We start from the raw sequence: 19,306 nt of genomic DNA, 5'->3' as shown, positions 1-19,306 counted from the left end.
CAATAGCAATCACAGAGGGGGACAAAAATCGTTCAGTATGGCGGCCGTAAACTGTTAGAAAAATCAGTGACGATAATCAATCTGCTGTTACCCACTATTTACAAATCCACTCGTCAATAATAATTCAAGTTTGCAAAAATTAGTCTTTAACGAACCGAAAAGCAAAACAAACAAAAACAACAAATCTTTGCGGTTTTTAGTTAACTTTACATAACACCAAATATAAACAAAACTGTTTTACGACTAATTTCGGAAGTTTCATTGAATTGCGCAGTAGGCGAATGTGGGGGACAAAGATGGCGACTTCCGTCTCGGTCGCTTAATGCACAAACGGGGTATTTGCTACCTCCTGATTCTTTTTGCTCGAAGCATTTGACCAACTGTCAAATGCATATGACGTTCCAGGATGGTTCGTTTCGTAATTTCGTACCAATACCAATCGTACCGTTCGTGCTTCGTGCATTTGTTTGCTACGTCTACGGTCGTCTGCTCTTAGTGCTCTTGCTCTACAGTAGTACCAACTACGTCTACAGTGTATATGGTCCACAGTCCGCTCTACAAAACTAACAGAGCCAACAAAATTTGTTTTTGTGAAATATTTAAATTTTAAGCATCAAATAGTTCAAGTGTTGAAAACATGTAGTGTTCGTAGTAGTTTTGGTGGTATAATGCAGAATTAATTTTTGATTAAAATGTAAAATAGGTACCCCAACTGGAAAAATGTGGCGTAAAACAATTATAGGACTAGTAACTTTTAAAATTATGTGTAGTGTAGTGAATGCTTCAAATACAGGCAACAAAGATATTAAATCCTTGCCTTATTGTGGTAACAAGAATGGCTCAGGGTATTGTTTTATTGGTTTTTATAATTTTTCTAGTATAAAAGCTGTTTTTCTGGTAGGACAGTGCTTGTAAGCACACTAGATGGAAAACTATCTGCTATAAACTCATCAGGTCATTTGTCTTGGGAAATTGAAACTGCTCCTGGACCATTGTTAGTATCAAACATACATAAGCTAGAGGTAAAATGGATTCTTCTAAAACTTGTAATGGATTTACTTTGCATTTTTCATCCATAGCTCACAAATAATGGGGAATGGATCAGAATTATTCCCTCTCTAACAGGAACACTATATAAATTTGATGGAAATACTATTGATCCTATATCAATATCTGCTGAATCCTTGCTTAAATCTTCTTTTAGGTATTCTGATGACCTTGTTATTGCAGGTATTTGTGTTTTTGCATTTATATCTAATATGTCTGTTCAATAAAAATATTCTAGGTGGAATAGAGGTTCAAACTTATGGAGTAGGTTTTCACAGTGGTAAACTTTTATATGACTGTAGTCAGAAAAAATGCACCCATCACTATAAAGATGAAATGGATGATGTTGTAATTGTTGAAAGGAGTACTCAGACTATCCGAGCCGTAGAATCAAGAACTGGACAGGAAAGATGGAATTTTAGTGTGGGCCTCCATAATATCAAATTACCACAAATGTCTTGTATTGACAATAAAGCTTTCAATTCTAATATCAGTGCAATTGTACCTGAAGGGTTGTTGTTAGTGTCTGCAAGAAAAAACAACTTGGGAGAGATGAGCTGGCAGTATAAATTTCATTCTCCAATAGTGAGAGTGTGGAAATGGGATGGATCTAGTCTAGAAGAAATAAATTTATTTGAACCAAAAAACATGCCTGGATTGGTGACTCCTGAAATTTTACCTTCAATTTATATTGGCATGCATAAAAAGCAGGTAAGTTGGGTTTCATGATGAATTATATGAAATATTAACATGCTCATGCCACAGTTTAAAGAATATAAATATACCAGTTGTTTCATTCTTAAAAAGCCCTATTTTTTTATTTTTTTAGTTTTTGATTCTAACTAGCAAATTGCAAATTGCTATAAATTGTACAGTTAAAATTTTAATCTAATGCACTAACTTCATTGGAGCACTTATTCAATGGCTTTCGTATAACTGAAAATTATGTTGTTACAAATTGCAGGAAGGTTTTTTTGTCCTCAAATGAACAATTTTCTCAACTTTGGTCGCATTCATTTTCAAGCGCCATGGAGCGAGCAGCGCGTTTTTGACGTCACGATGACGTAACTTAGCAAAAGCATAATTTAATTAACTGTCAAATTACGTCATTGTGACGTTAAAAACGCTCTGCTCGCTCCATTGAGCTTGAAAACGAATGCGGCCTTAGTATTTAGGCAATGTTATTGTCTGATAAGTGAGTCAAGTGAGCAATAAAATTATCTCAACAGTAGATAAGCATTGACAGTTGTAATAAAGGGCCATTACAATTAAACATTACCTACACAACTGGTTTTCAAATATTTTTAAATATATGAATACAACCTAGGGACACTACCTTGTAAAATGTGCTTTTTGTTACCTATCTTATACAGTGTCCTGCTTTTCATGAGTACAGCTTGATATCTCAGTTAATAATATTCAGATTTTCTTTAAATTATGGTGGTAATTCTATGTCACAAAAATGAAGTATTTGGCATAGTAAACATTTTTATTATTTACCATTGGCGAAAAAGGGTTGATTTTTCGAGAAAAAAGTATTAGGGTATCCACAATAGTAGTTGACTTTTTCTATCAGATTTAGATTCAGCATCCCCAGTCAATATTTTTAAAATCTCAACAGCTGATTTTAGCATAAATAAAATTTAGTCTACTTTACAAATTTATTTTTATTTGTGATATAGCTAAATTACATTTTAGTTTATTTATTGCAGTTGAGTTATAAGACTTGCTGATTCTAAATCTGGTAGAAAAAGTTAATTAAAATTGGCCCTAATATTTTTTTTACGAAAAATCAATCCCTTTTACCCCGGGGGCCGCACGTCAATGGTAAATAGAAATGTTTAATATAGTGCTATACCAAATACTTAATTTTTGTGACAATCACCATTATAATTTAAAGAAAATCGCATTATTATTAACTGAGATATCAGGGTGTTCTCATGAAAAACGGGACACACTGTATATTATAACAATATGTTTTTGTGGTTATCAGTTGTATATTTATGAATCACTACAAATGCAACACCTGTTACGTGGCCAGCCTAATGTGGAAATTCCTCCAGCTGAAAGCAGTAGTATTACAAAAATTCCTTGGAAACCAATAGCAGCTTCCACAGAATCCACTGAAGATGACTCTACAGCTGTGTCGGTTCTAAACAATTCAGAATATGTAAATGGGAATGGTTATTATTTATATTCTGAGCAAGCAATTGAAGAAAAAAATCAAGCTCATTGTGAGAAGAATGACTCTAAAATTATTGAGCCTGTAATTGTGGAAGAGGAAGTTTTAACTTCTAGTGTTTTATCGTTTGTCGCCACTTTTGGCAAGTACTGGTAAGTTCATAGATTATCTGAGTCAAATAAAAAAAATTTCTATTGGGGTATTAATTGCAGCAAGAACTTAATTGTGATGGTTGTCACACTAGTTACAGGGCTCACAGGAATAGGCTACTTTGTGTTCAAGTTTTGGAATAAAACAGCCGAGAAAAGTCGCGAAATAATTATAGTAGAAAAGCCTGTGGAGGCTGAAATTTCCAAGACCGAAAGACAGCCATCAGAAAATGGTACAGAAGGATTTAGCTCCAGATTTCTTGAAGATTTTAAGTTAATCCAATGCCTGGGAAAAGGTGGATTTGGTATAGTGTTTCAGGTCAAACACAAGCATGACGACTGTGATTATGCTATTAAAAGAATCACTCTTCCTAATGAGTAAGACCTTTATTTTATGTAGATATTTCGCGATTTTATTTGTTGTGTATATGTTAAGGGACAAGTCACAAGCTCGAGTGTTGCGAGAGGTTAAAGCTCTGGCTAAATTGGATCACAAAAACATTATTAGATATTTTTCTTGTTGGAAAGAACAACCACCTTTAGGCTGGGAAGAAGAACATGACAAAAACTGGATTGAGTAAATTTTTCTTTCAATGTTTGACTTTCATTATTATTACGTGTTTTTTAGACCCTCCATATCATCAGCTCCGACTGCAAAATCGCAGAAAAAATCCATATCCTATTCCATAGGGATTGACATTCCATTACTTTGTTGCAGCGATGGTGAAAACAGTGCCAGTGGGGATTCGTTCGTCGTATTTGAAAATGACCAATATATGACTGATGATACTAAAACGGACGATTCGGTCGTTTTCTGCAATGAAACCGACAATGGTACAATTGTAGCCACAGACGCTTTAGGTGTGTCACATTTTCAGAAAAAAATTGACTGGCGAAGACCAGGGAGAAAACATCACTCAAGGGATTCAACTCAGAGCAGCCCCGTGCTATTGACTAGAGAGCCCCCAATGTATTTATACATCCAGATGCAGCTGTGTCAAAAAGAAAGTTTAAAGGAATGGTTAAATTTAAATCAAAAGCGTGTTTACAAAGATATGCTTGATATATTTTCACAAATATTAGATGCTGTGGAGTATGTACATCTGAGAAAGTTAATTCATCGGGACCTCAAGGTAATGTTATTGTCAAATGTTGAATGGTATATTTTTATTGTTTATTTTCAGCCCAGCAACATTTTCTTTTCGTTAGATGGACTAATTAAAGTGGGCGATTTTGGTTTAGTAAAAGACATAGAAAGCACATTCGACTGTGACCATAGCAGAAGAAGTGTTACTAGCCCTTACAAGGGCCATACAAAGGAAGTTGGAACAACGCTTTATATGAGCCCTGAGCAGTCAGAGGGCCGTATGTACGACTACAAAGTGGATATATACTCGTTGGGAATTATTTTGTTTGAGTTATTGGTACCGTTTTCAACTGCTATGGAACGCATCAAAACTTTGACCGACTTGAAGTGTCTCAAGTTTCCTGATGAATTTGCCTCAAGATATCCTGCAGAGGTAATAAGTAATGTTGACATTATGGAACGTTTTCTAACATATCACTACTTGCGCAGTTTTTGTTGCTACAAAATATGTTAGATGCCGATCCTAATAAAAGATTGACAACTATAGGAATACGCGCCAGGAATCCGTTTGTCAAAGGCGACGATATCGATATGCCGGATGATCAGCATTATAGTCTGAAAAAGTTTTTTAAGGCTTAATTTAATAATTGCGATTATGAAAGAAGCATTGATCTTTTTGGTATATATTATTAAGTCGTCGTCGTTATTTTAACTTTTATGTCATTCCTTGTACTTTTTTGTATGACAATTTGCAATAATTTTTTTTGTCCTTATTGTGACATATATATTCCAATAACTTGGAAAGAGCTGTGATTACAGTAACTTAAGTATATTTTTATGTTAGCGCAACGTTTCTTATTGGCGCCACAAAGGGTGTTTATAAGAAGTTTACTTTGACCGTATAAATATAGTCTTAAAGTGATATAAAAACATGTGATAATGTTAGGAGTTAAACCCTCCATTACCGTTTAAGTATTCTGAATAATTTGTCACTATTTTTATTCCAGTCTCTGGTATTACTATGCATATATATTCATTTTATTTAGACTTATTGTTTAATAAATGAACTAAATATATGTAAACGTTTACTTATGTGTTTTTGCAACCTATATAAAAAATTGAGAGTTGCCAATCTTTAAGGATCATATAAAAATGGTCAAAATAATAATACGGTTTGTTCATATACATAACAAAGATATCTCGTCCAAAAAAGATAACTTTAGAATGTACGTTTTTAGTACTTACTTTTGAACAACTTCTAAAATCTTAATAAATGCCTGGTGAAATATGTTTGTAACAAAATCTGAGGCGTTTATAAGTAACCAGCAACGGACTGGTTCTTGCAGATAAATGGGTCAAACTTCGTCAAAAATTATTAGTTTTTTTACAAATATTGTTTTTACGTAAAACAAGTATACCTACTTAATTTATTTTCATAAAATGAATTCAAAATATTTTCACTTTAGTAATTGTTCATCAATCTTTGAGTTTCATGCTTGCGCGTTTGAAGTCAAATAACATTTTCCGATTTTGGTCGATCTCGCGATAGTACAAATTCACATAGTATTGGAAACTGGTTAAGTTTATCTACACAAATACAGATGACCTTTCTTGGAAAGATCCAGAACTACTAAAAAACTATACGTTTAGTAGAAAATATTGACATATCGGTCTCAGTTTGATTACCTATCTGCTCTCAAGTGATTATCATACATATGCACGCACTAACACTAACCGGACACCCTGTATAGTTTAGCTTGATTTTGGTCTGGATATGAAAACGAATTGCAATCATTTTTTTCTTTTACTGATTCTATAGCTGAGTTTGTATACGTTGTGTATTTCTACACACTAACTATAACTGCATAAGGTGATGATAAACAAGAGTCTTCTCGAAACGTCTTCATAACAAACAAGTAACTACGTTTATTTGAATAAAGTTTTATTTCATTAAAGTTATACTAAAATATAAATTAAGAACCAAACCTTCGTGGTGCATTTCAGGTAATAAACAGAAACAAATACATTTTCTGCGCGGTTTATTCAACCTGCTAGGTACATATGTTTGCGTTTTTTGTAGATTTGATTACACATCTATGTTTTACAAAAATATTTGTCACAAGCCTATAACGCGGATTAATTAAGCTAATTAGTTAAAATGGTATAAAATTTATTCTAATAACATTAAAATTAGATTACCAATTGTGTTATTTTTATATTATAGTGAGGCATTACAACGAATATTTTACATCTCGTTTTAAAACAACAGGTCAGTCCCATATAAACTTCGTTGGCACAAATCAAGAGTGTGGACCAAGCCAAGCAATTCGACAGATAAAATTTACTTGATACTAACTTAACAAAAATGTAACGATTATGCTATTAAGTATACATATAGGTACTGCTTATTACTATATTATATTATTATGAAAACTGCTTGAATTTTAATAGAAAATAATATTTATTTAGTTCATGATCTCTCAGTGGTCAGTGGAGTATTAATATCAGAACTGTGTGTTATTCCCCCGTTCGGGTAATAATTATTAATTGATATGTAATTTGTTTTCATCCTACTTTTTTTTTGGCAGATCTGTCAGATATACAGGGTGTCGAAGATCAGGGCGCACTCCATGGAAATCTTCAAAACCGCAAAGGAAAAAGTTTGTTGAATGCCATGACGTTTTCGAAAATAAAGTAATTATTTCAAATACTTACCTCATTGCTCATTCTCTTTCTAAAAATAAGTATATAATGTATTTTAAATAGCCATTTCAATAGAGCATTCAACCTTATTTATAACGCAATATAGTTTTTACCGGTTTTTAATCATCTTATAAAACTAAGTTTTATTAAATCATTATAAGGTATTTTTAGTAGCTGTTGTCAATCTTCTCAAGAGATTTTTATTATGCCGGATAGTAATTTTACAATTGAAAATTAAATTGACATGACACAGACACACACAAGACATTTTCTGACATGTTAGACCTGACAAGTACAATTTTTGTCATCATCTTCTAGTAAAAATAAGCATAATTTATTAAAAATTCCTTTTCTAACCCAAAAACGGTAAAAAAACACATACATTGTTGAATTCACTATTAGAGCCATTTAATACATTATACATATTTCATTTTTCGGTTCATATAAAAAACAAGAGGGTGATAATGGTTTCTAAGAAACTCAACGTTGGAGAAAGTATATACATAAACACCGTCTTAAAGAGCATCGTTGAAAGGATGGAGCGAGAAAGTTTCAGTTCTTTGATATGATTTGAAAGTTGAGTAAAAACGGAAATCTAAAAAATCCCTTTTTTCTGAATCTCACAAAAACACATACTTAATGTGTGTGTATATGATCTATACTTTAAGCGACTTATTTATTTTACGGTTTCGCAGATCTCCATTTTCAGTGCATCCTTTACGTTGGATACCCCCTGTATCAGAAACAAATTTATAAAATTAACCCCAAACACATTTAACATTTATTCCTTTCACCTCAAGAACAGTTTGCGGAAAGAGCTAGACATTATTAATTAATTGTGCGCACCTCTACAGTGATAAAAGTGCAGGTGATAACAAACAACCGTTAGACTTTATACAGAAGCAATAGGTAACAATCAAAAATAGATTTTGGCACTTTTAAACCCAGTACTGATTTCGTCTAAGCATAATGCTTTTGGAAGCTTGGTCTGAAGAATTGTCGATACTACTCCAGTCATCGGGCAGTTCGTCCGTCACTCCATAAGGATATCCGGCGTGGGGAGATGGAGAATCGAACTCGGTCATCCCCAAAGGAGTGACTTTACATTGAGGAGGCGCTGCAGGAGGCGGAGTCAAGCGTACAGATTTAACTGGTGATGTTAATAATCTGTCAGGAGGTCTAGGTAGAGGGGCCAATGGTAGATCTTCTTTACGAGTGCTTACTCGTTGAATGCCCTTGCACTTGATTATAATTATTATAACTATGGTCGTTATGACTATTGCCAGGATGATAGATACTGAAATTGAGAAAAATTGTTAAAAGTGGTACAGCTACGAGAGACTTACTATTATTACAAAGCACAACAACAAAACTCAAATTCATATATAATAAAAAAAAAGTACAGTAAACTAATTTGAACTTATCAAGCGTACATACCTATGAGGACATAATCTCTGGTCATGCTCGGTGTAGTAAGTAAAACATCGCCTTCGTGCCCTTCAGGGTCACCAGGTTCGGGTAAAACTGTCAAACCATTTGCAATTTCCGGTTTTACAATGACTTTTAGCTCTCCTTGAGCGGGCTGAAACCGGTTATCAGTAAGTGTAAAAATAATTTTTTCTGTAAGTCCCCACGAAGAAACTTGAATCAATTTTATGTCTAAATGTATTAAACCTCCTTGAACTTCCTCGTGCGTGAAACTTTTAATTAAATTGTCCAGTACGTGACGCTTTTCTCCAGAACTCCGAATTATTTTTCTAATTTGACAAAAGCTTGGTAGGTAATTGATAGTGTATCTGGGGTTGCTCCCAGTTAAATTCGCTAATGGAGTGGCATCTAAATATTTAATGCTCAACTTGGTGACTTTTCCAGGTTTCACAAAACAATCCTGGATATGCATAAACGGTTTTACTTCCACGTGCATTTCTACATTTTGTTTCAAAGTCAAATTTCCTACGGTTATTTGTCCGGATAAAGTGAAACTGTCTTTTGAAGCAGTTATATCAAACTGTAGATACATGACTTGATTTCTCAGTAAGTCGACTTGGGAAAATTTGACAATTTTGTCTTTTTCTTTGTAGATGACTCCGTGCTTAGGACCGTCGGACACCAAATACATTATTTTATTTGGATCAGTGTTGGTTTCCACAAAAATGTTTTGTTTATTAAGAAATGCAGTATTGGACCCCTGCATTACCTGAACAGGTAGGCCGGGTTTAATCGTGATATTTACGGGGATTACAACAATATTGAAAAAAGTAAACTCAGGTTTAAACTTCTCGTCCCAAATTCGTATATGAAAGGAGTCCTTCAACACGTCACTCTCGTGAATGTATACTAAACGATTTTGGTCTACATCAGCTTGAGTAAAGTGGTTAACAGGCTCAAAAGTTGGCATCAATAACAACCTCCCACTAGCAGGCCCATTAACTAAGTCATACTTGATATCTTTAGGAGGTGTGTCAGCATCCTCGGTGCATAACTCCTTCCTAGTTATAGTATGATTTTCTCCCTGAACCACTTGGAAACTTGGTGCAGGAGTGACCAGTCTGAAAGGCTGGTCATTAACTGGGTTCACCGTAATATTTGCAGTCAGATTGCACAACATTATGTATCTTGGAAACAAATATAAAGAAAATTTGACGGTGTCTGAGAGTGTGTCGGAATTGTCGTGCTCGTAAAGAACTTGTCCAGACTCTAACTGTTGTTGAGTAAAAGTCACTAGACTACTATCTCTATCGGCCTGCAGAAAAACTCGACCGTGACGTGGTTTTTCAGCAGACACATGAATAATAGGTGATTTAAAACCTGCATGCATTTCTAAGAAGTTTACAACTTCAGAGAGGTTCATGTGGATAGTGGTCATTCCGCCTTCATCCACAACAATTTTAGGTATTTGTACATACAAGTCTAGACCACCGGATGACACTGAAATGTCTATTCTAAAGATCTATAAAACATAATAAAATCGTTTGTCTATTATCTTTGGCAATTTAAAATATGTACTTACTTCGTTTTCTAACGGTCGAGCAAGAGAAGACTTGACAGTAAACAGAAAGGAGTCATTAGCGTAGAGATCCAAGAAAGGATGCAAATGTTCGTAGTATATTATTCCGTTGTCAATGTCAGCTTGAGTAAAATTAGATACTAAACTGTTATATTCTCTAGTGTTCGAATTCATCATTAATCTTCCTAAAGTAGGAGGCCTGGTTATTTCGTATAAAATTCTTCTACCGTCAGAGTTTTTGGTTAGTAAATTTTCGTTAGTAATTACTTTCTTTTGCAATGGAAATATATTTAATGCTCTGTTGGTAAAAAGCTTAATTTGCACTTTTTTTGTTCTAATTTCAAACATATAGGCTTTGGTTGTGTGAATACCGTCACTGACGTTGAAAATAAACCTTGCTCGAGAACCATCTGAAATAAAGTAGGTATTCCATTTAGAACTGGGCAATTATAAAGCAAATTCTATCATAAAGGCAACTTACTGTGATGTTTAAATACAACGAGTCCCTTATTAACTGCATCTTGAGTAAAATAATTTATAGGATTTATATTATTGTCTGTTATAAAAGATATATTTCCCCACCAGCAGGTTTGAACGTAGAATTTCAAAGTTTCCTTTGGCCTATCCTCGTCAGTTGCGGCTAAAAACAGAATTATTACTGGCTGTCTCTTATCAGCTGATTTATAAGTAAAAATCAACATCATTTTTAAATACCAGATGTGTTTAGACATGAACCGAAATCCATAAGTTTGTATCAGCAAATCGCGGGTACAACTTTAATCAAATTATCAAACATAAAGGGAAAAAAATAGCTCATCAGTTATATAATAAATTGAATTTAGCGTTAAAGTTTGCGTGAAACAGTTTGGCTCATATAATGTTTAAGTTATATATATTGAAAATTTATGGATTGAAAGATTTTGATGCTTCAACATTTTTGATTGTAACTTACCTAACATGCTGTTTGTAATAAAAGCAGTCCCACCTTCCCACATATCCAGTCCTGTGTTGTTGACCAACTTTGGGACATGATCGTTAACCGGTAACGCACTAACTGTAACTCGAATGGGTTCACTAGTTTTTGTTCCAATTTGAGCAATAAAAGTGGCAAAATCCGTATGGTGCTCTGTGCCATCATGGAGATACTCCACAACTCCGGCAGTAAGATTGTTAGATGTAAACGACTTTGATTTCGAACACTGTTTGTAAATTTGTATACATCCATGTACAAAGTTTTCCATAAGGGTGAAGGTAACTGTCATCGAACGATAATATTCAGTCTCCACGTATAAGTTAACAGACGACAGTTGCATTGAACCACCTTCGTTGACTACTATATCGTTGCTTCCTAAGTACCAATGTTCTGGAATTATTATTATGTCGAATCGAATATTGTTCAACCAAACCAGGCCATTGGTCACATTAAATATTATAGTATCTCTGGATTGGTTCACTCCAACTTGAATATATAAAACGCGATTTTCGTTTAATAAATCTTGAGAAAATGTGGCTATATTCAGAATTTCGCTGCCATTTTTCGCTTCTGACAGGATTGTAAGATAGCCGTGTTGAGGTCTTTCACTAATATGAAATGTTATAATTGACGCCGGAACGTTGTTTTGCATTACCTAGAACGATTATAACTTCAATAAAGTAAACGAGATATTCATAACGTTGAATATTGACTCACTTCAATGTTATCCTTAGTAATCAGCCCGCTGGTAGACTCTTCCATGACTAGTTTCTTAAGTCTTTTTAGTTGAAGCGGTTCCCAATAGGAAGCTGGTAAAATTAGAACACTTATTTGAGCCACGTTTACTGCATCTTTGCACCGTATTTTCAGTCCTACTTCATCCGCGTTTCCACTTGTAATATCGTTTTGGTATTGCACACGGCCCAAGTTTACGTCTTCTTGAGTGAAGTGTTTCAGAACTCGATTACTTTGATCAATTATTTTTCCAAAGGCCAATCCTCCTGAAAGCTCATACGACACTTTGGAATCCATAGTGTGAAGATTCGTTGAGTAGTATAAATGTTCCGCTGATAGCACAGCTGACTTTCCGGTTTGCACTATTAGTCTTTTGTTTACGGCAATGTGGATAAAAGGACCGGAAGCTTGAATTTCCAGGATTCCATTAACGTGAAACTGACCATCCGTGACCCATAGTCGTACTTTGGCGTATTCCGGACCTTTATGTTTAAACAGAACCAATTTGCGGTCTAGGTCTTCCTGCGTAAATTCTGTAATATTTTTCGACAGGTCTTCAACGTAAAAAAGTTGTCCGTTAGGAATTTCTCTGCACGTATATATAATTCCCGAAGGAAGAGTACCAACGTCTAGATCAATGTATTTCAAATCTTTACCGGTTAGTAGTTTCTCTCCCCCTACGACTACCTGAAATACTTTATCTACCACCCTGATAGGGCTGTGGTCATTCTTCAAATGCACATTAATTAAAAGTTGACCGACATACTGAAATGTCTCGTCAGCATTGGATAAGGCCATGAATTTAAAACTATCTTGTTCAGTCTCAGAGCCGTCATGCATGTAGTAGATCAAATTATCGTTAAGTTCTTGGACCGAAAATGAGCGAGTATTATTTCTAATTTCGTTCCCATTAACAGTTTGCAGAATCCCATGCTGAGGATAAGACGTTACATTGAAAATCAAGTCCGACACGAAATTAGCGTGAATATACAAGTGAGCCCGATCTATAACTGCAGACATTCCTTCTTCTACATCCAGTTGTTTAATGTTGACTTGAACTTTAAATTTATCTTCGTTTGAAGGGTAGTACTTGATCATGACGCTTGCAGTACTATTGCCACATCCTGGAGATTTCACGGACAACGCCAATATATCAGTTACGTCTGAGAACGCTTTTTGATGGAGTCGGAAACGAATATTTTCTGAAAGAACGTCTTCTTGAGTAAAATTTCCGAAGCATTTGATTTTATACTTTGATACGGCGGAAAATAAATATCCGTACTGTGGGTACTTAACAATTTCATATACTATTGAAGCAGATGACTTGCTGGGAATAGTTTCAAACCATAGCGATTTTGTAGTAATTGGGGCCTCCCATATGCTATTCAGTTCCAGAACTTTAGAGGATGCTTGTTGCAGCTTACACTCCACAAAAGTAAGACGAAACGTGTACAGTTGGGTTTTATTTAGAGCAGTTCTGAACTGAAATTCGTCAAACTGAGGCTCTCCAATGTAATGCCTATATCTCACTCTATGTTGTTTCAAACTAGTGCTAGAAAATACGTCAGTGGCTTCCCACATATTCAAGCTGTTAGTAGGTTCCCATATGTTGGGACTTCTATCCACTTCAACATTTCCATATATAGGTTTTTTAACAATTTTAAACAATACGGTATAGTCGGAATTTGGAACGTTTGATACGTAACTTAAATTGTAAGGAGTTATAATTTGAAACGTTTGATGCAATAACTGCAGACCAGTGTTCCTATCGAGCCGCCAAACTTGTGGCGTTACTGACACTCGAACTTTGTATGGAGGGCTCACCTCTACTCCATCAGACACTTCTAACGTTATGTAACTGTCCGACGAATTGGGGCTAGTTTGAACAAAAATAATTTTTTTGTTGTTTACATCTTCTTGAGTGAAAGAATCCACTTTGGCTCCCAGTTTACGCAAGTGCTCGAAATATCCAATGTCACAGTGAATAATTCGGTAAATCAGTTCGGAGGGAGAATTGTCTGGGTCTTCCGTTTTAAACAGGTCAACAGTGACCACTTTCTTTGCGCCCTAAAAAAAATTATTTTTTATTTATTTACCTATAAATAGTTGAACATATCGTGTACATGGTATTCATTTTGGTGCTGCTCATGATAGTTGTGATATGTTCTTACGTTAATTCAAGTAAAGTGTGAAAGCCACTATGCGAATAACTGCATTTACGTTACTACGTTTAAGTTCGTCAATTGATAAAGCTTTAAAAATATACTGGATGTGTAACTATCCTTGAGAAACAAATTTTTGTAATTTCAAATTAGTTAAGTTAAAAATAATTTTGACAGCCCTGCAAAAGCGGACATCTTAAAATATAGTATAGGAGCCGTTTGCTTCAAACTACTGATAGTCAAAGAATAATAGATCAAATTCGCTCAAACAGTGGCGCAGTAATTAATACAAATCCAACAAAGCTAGAACAACTTGAGATTTCATGCCAAATTAGACTATATTATTACCTGCACCACTCTTAATACTCTGGTTTCAGATGTGTCAAACACAGGGGCGTCATTTTTTTGTACTACATTTACCATCATGGTAAACCTAAAATGATGAGTGAATTTATTTAGTGGCTAGTTTATAAATTCTATAAGATTTATCTACCTGAAGCTTCCTTGCAAATATACCGGTAAAGTAAAAGTGTCTACAGCAGAAAATGAGACAGCTAAAGCTATGCTATCACGTCTAACCTCAGACCCATCGTGGACATAATGTATTTTATCACGAGCAACATCCAATAGGGTAAAGCTCTGTTTTTGTGGCCAACCATCCACATTTACAACTCCGTGTTCTGGACCTTGCTGAACTGAAAAAATTACTCCGTCATCCTTGATTCCATACTTCCTGTAGTCGAGAACCAAATGTAAGTTGATAGTTGTAATTATCTCACTACTGCCCTCTAAAACCTGCGATTTGTCTTTGGTAAGGTTATTTTAATTAATAGGTACGTAACAGAAACGTACCTCTAAAGGTTCGACGCTTAAAAGTTCTAGTTCTGTAGCTAAACTGGAAGCCCTAGAAAATACAGAATATCCTTCGGTGTAGTTTCGTTGAACGCATGTTTCAATACTGTTTTCGCAGATACATTGAAATGAGTCTAAACCTTTTTGAAGGCACATAGCACCAGTCTGGCAAGGATGCCGCAAACAAGGAAAGTTCCAGACACAATTTGGCAACAACCCGTCAGACGCCTGTATGTAATTCGACAATTTAATAAATTAAATTTTTTGCTAATAAAAAAAATATAATTTAAGCATACTTGAGCATCAGGCAATCCCTTTTTAGTTTCCATAATGTAAAGACTTCTCATACAGCCTTTAAAGCCAACATCGCACGAGATCCCGCAACCTTTTTGAGTTGCCCTAAATTTCTTACTTGTTTCCAAACCTCCAATGTACGAAATTTCAGATAACTGTATTAAAGCTGCATGAAGATTTCTACCAAATTCTACATGGTCGTTCACAGACAGTTCGATTGTTGTTGAAGATAGCCGAAATCCAATCTATTGATCAAAATGTATATGCATGTTATCCGTCAACGTACAATACTATAATGAATTTGATAGTATCATGCCTATCGTTTAATTATTATGAGTATTAAAGGTTTAAAAATTGCCGATAAAAATAAACTCGTCAGTAATTGACCACGTAAATCTTATACAGAATACTAAGATGGTCAAAACCTTGTTTACAAATTATTTTCTGTAAGTTAAGAAGTTATTTTTACTTACTGCAACCTTACTTAATATTAAATTAGTATGTTATTAGTGATCAACTACAACTATTAGTGATCAACTACCCTTTATAGCAAATAAAATGTGTTGATTACTTGGTTCCATTTTCCATCAGCTACAGATTTTTGAGGTACATAAAGTTTCACAGATCGTTCATTCAACTTTATAGTAAGTGTCAGACTGTAGTTTGATACTTCTAGTAATAGAAAGTCCTGTTTGGAGGTCCCAGGGTTATAGAATATCAGACCGTCTCTGACCTAACGTAAATTTAATAAAGTTGTGACTTTTTAATTTTACAGAAATGCTTACCATAGTTTTAACTTCCATTTTAAGACTAAAATCTTTAAATTTATCTTTTTGGGGAATTACTAGAAAAGCATCATCCTCTACAAAGCTTATTGGATGATCCAATGACGCCTCGAATTCAGCGGCACAATTCCACGTTATAGCTTCCACGATAGCATGCGACCGTCGTTGTCTAGCAGATTCAAGAACAGCTATATCATTGTATTTCAGCTGAAACAGAATGTTTGCGAGCGGACTGTCAATGTGAAGACTGAAAGGAAAACTTACCCCTGAGAGACATCCTCTAAATGTTTTGATATGTCCAAAAAACAAATCAGAGTTGTTTTTGTTCCTGTGATCCCCGACGAATAGTCCGTAATGAATATTTAATTCATAGTGTTTTCCGGGAATTTTTGCTCTGTAAAGTTTAAGTTTAAAATTATTAAAATAAGTATTAAAATAGATTTGTAATTAATATATATGTATTTCATTTTCTTGTGCTGGTTTTGTAAGCTGGTGGTACCTACTTATTTAATGTCATTTTGGATTCAACACCATTTTTTAATCCTGTATTTAGAAGTCGGATGTCATAGAAACCAACATATTGACATTTATGTAATATACAACATTTTGACTGAAATCTATTGTTTTTACAGAGTGGTCGGAATTATGATCAGTGCATGAATATATATTGTCGTAATAACGGTACAGAGTCGGTAAAATGTGAAAGAGATTTTAAAGTCTATTGAAATATATACAGTTCAAAAAACCAAATAAAAATAAATCATCTTCCTTGATGAAAAATGTCTAAATAAAAACTATGTAGCACTCACTGTATTTTTCTGGCTTTATCTACAATCATAGATAAGTTTCCTTCTTTTCTGCTGATGATCACATCATGCCATTTGAAATCGTTTAATTTCGTAGTTCCATGGGAGATGAGTTCAGCTTCTCCAGAACCCAAATTGACCACCACTCGAACTTTTCCATTTTCTAGATCCACTTTACAATAGTCCGTTACACCAGCAGCCAAGAGAATTAAAGTGTCAGTGAGGCGCGTTTTAAACTTAAAGCTAATATCAAAGGAAGTTCTTGATTCCTCGAATGGGATTGATATATAACTGTTTCCATAAAATGATGCTGGAAAAATATGTTTATTAAATGAATGTCTAAAATGCTTGATTAAACACACAAAAAGATATTTTTTTTATTTATATTTAAAATTAGTCCTGTTTAGAAAAAAGTATAATTTTTTGTCTCCATAATCTTTTCAGTTAATATGTACGGCAATCATTTAGCGTTAGATTTGATATGAGATTTTTTTGATATAAGTTTGCAACATGTTTCCTAGAATATAGGTAGAAGATAAAATATAGCAAAACTAGAGGCTTTCCTAGGTCGCTATTTTCCAGGTGTTCTCTCAGTAGTTTTATAAAACGTATATTAAAACTATTAAGTATTACTTACTAGCGATAGCATCTTTATTTCAAATTAAATTAATATCCTTATATAGATAGGTTAATCCTTGTTTCATCAGAGTCAGTCAATCGAAAACCACCAAAAATCTATTCGACTTATGTTAAAATTATGTTTTTAAATAATATGTGTCCTGTCTGAACGAAGAAATAAAGAAAGGAGATAGAAATCCAAAATTAAATGAAATGTAAAAATACCCGTAATACCTACTCACCGTGCTCAGCTTGCAGCAATATGGGAAAGATATAACACAATAATAAGACTAGAAGAGAAACCCCAGATTCCATTTCAGCTAAAAACCTTCAATCAAAGCTCATATTTTTATCAGCAACACATGTTGAAAACATATAGACTAAGAAATCTTCACCCTTCATGGCTTTAACGACTAACGTAAATAGTGAACTGAACTGACTGAAAAGAAAACAGAGCGGTCTGAAAATTGCCTGAAAGCGCAGTTGCCACAATTCCCTTCCAAACCCATTTGCCAGAGTCGCATCCAGATTTTTATTAAGAGAAATTATCGAAAGCTAATTTCCATAACAACACAGTTGTAAATTCACTATAAGATAAAAGGTAGTTAACGAGAAATATTTTTCTAATGAAAGGTAGTTACTACATAGAAAGATGCCAGACTCTGCCGATCCATGAAATGTGGCAATACTTGAAGAAGGTCATCACACTTCTCACTTCTCTATGGGTGTAAAGTTTAAAAATTGATTCAAGGGATGCGCACTCAATATTATATACTTCACCCTAGATGCAGCGCAACAAAGCCATGCGGGTGTTGAACTAGTGTACCTACGTAATATTACTTATACAGGGTGTTTTCTAATGATTGCAAACAATTTGAATCATCAATTCTAATCGAAAAATAATGCCAGTTTGCTATACAGTGTGTCCTAAATTGGTTCTACATGTATTCGGTATTCGGATCTCGGTAACCGTAAGAGCTACAGAGTCGGTTAAATAGGGAAAGTTTTAGAAAATTTTATCTAAAACTTATTTCCGGTTTGCAAATTAAATGATCTTTCTTCGTTTTCCGGAAAATTGAGAAAGCATCAGAGGCTGCATTTTAAACAATTGCTTACATCTCTTTAACAAAACCAAGGAGAGTTTTGAAACTAAGGCATTATTAAGGCACTTTTTTACGTAGAGCACGATGACGTTATTAGAAAAAATCTATCGTTATTGGTTTCCGAGATATGGATGATAACTTTGTAAATTCTTACGGCCGCCATCTTGAATTCTTGCATTTTTAGAAAGCGCTTAAAAAATCCTTTTCAATGATGAAGGTATTATTTAGGTAGTTTTGTTATAGTTGGCCTTGGAAAATGACGCGGCCATTATGAAAAACAAATGATAATCATTGTGCTACCAATTTTTATAATGAACAAAATCGCAAAAAAAATAATGTCATACTTATTGATTCCATCTTAATTTTTGCGTATAGAAGGATGTAAAATTTGGCTAGCATTATAAAAGAACAAAAAACTGTGCGATTATGTTTAGTTTTGATTTAAGTAAGATTTTGTGAAGTTGCTATCAAAAGGGTTGTAAATTATCTAAATAAAGATTTCTTCGCAATCATTAAAAAACACCCTATACAGAGTGGGCCAAATTGGACGTATTTAAATTAATAAGAGCACTTCCCATTTAAATACGTCCAATTTGGCCCACCCTGATGTACATATGTATAGGTTAGGTATGTATATTGTTACGACTTAAATTATTATTTATTGTTTATTTACGTTATTAAAGTAAATTTGCCCTGACCACAACATTACATTGTAAGGTTTTGTTAAGAAAAAATCGTCTTACTGCTTTTAGCCAACGTTAGAAAAGTTATGAATCTTTTCTTTCTGTTGGAGACTTTTTTAT

General features: G+C 34.2%; 2 protein-coding genes across 2 annotated transcripts; one reads left to right on the top strand and one right to left on the bottom strand.

Annotated features, from left to right (window-relative positions):
* Positions 1 to 408: 408 nt before the first annotated feature.
* Positions 409 to 5,553, top strand: PEK (pancreatic eIF-2alpha kinase). Its single transcript, XM_081995014.1, has 11 exons — positions 409 to 584; positions 704 to 845; positions 902 to 1,022; positions 1,080 to 1,230; positions 1,286 to 1,758; positions 3,041 to 3,381; positions 3,442 to 3,756; positions 3,815 to 3,955; positions 4,007 to 4,511; positions 4,563 to 4,898; positions 4,955 to 5,553. Exons 1-11 carry the CDS (start codon positions 539 to 541, stop codon positions 5,102 to 5,104), a joined length of 2,721 nt encoding a protein of 906 aa, XP_081851140.1. The 5' UTR covers positions 409 to 538; the 3' UTR covers positions 5,105 to 5,553.
* Positions 5,554 to 6,373: 820 nt separating this feature from the next.
* On the bottom strand, positions 6,374 to 17,848 carry kon (chondroitin sulfate proteoglycan 4-like protein). The gene is made up of 15 exons (XM_081995013.1): positions 17,643 to 17,848; positions 16,786 to 17,092; positions 16,241 to 16,370; positions 15,977 to 16,183; positions 15,763 to 15,924; positions 15,194 to 15,436; positions 14,898 to 15,125; positions 14,539 to 14,840; positions 14,394 to 14,478; positions 11,866 to 13,950; positions 11,128 to 11,803; positions 10,657 to 10,815; positions 10,179 to 10,585; positions 8,606 to 10,118; positions 6,374 to 8,465 (listed from the first exon to the last, which is right to left on the bottom strand). The coding sequence occupies exons 1-15, from the start codon at positions 17,713 to 17,715 to the stop codon at positions 8,107 to 8,109; spliced, it is 6,936 nt and encodes a 2,311-aa protein (XP_081851139.1). The 5' UTR covers positions 17,716 to 17,848; the 3' UTR covers positions 6,374 to 8,106.
* Positions 17,849 to 19,306: the final 1,458 nt, after the last annotated feature.

This window comes from Ips typographus, unplaced genomic scaffold (genome assembly GCF_016097725.1).
Source record: "Ips typographus isolate SLU unplaced genomic scaffold, UJ_Ityp_2.0 IpsContig35_part1, whole genome shotgun sequence".
Lineage (NCBI taxonomy): Eukaryota > Metazoa > Arthropoda > Insecta > Coleoptera > Curculionidae > Ips > Ips typographus.
This window is presented reverse-complemented; position numbering and strand designations above follow the sequence as displayed.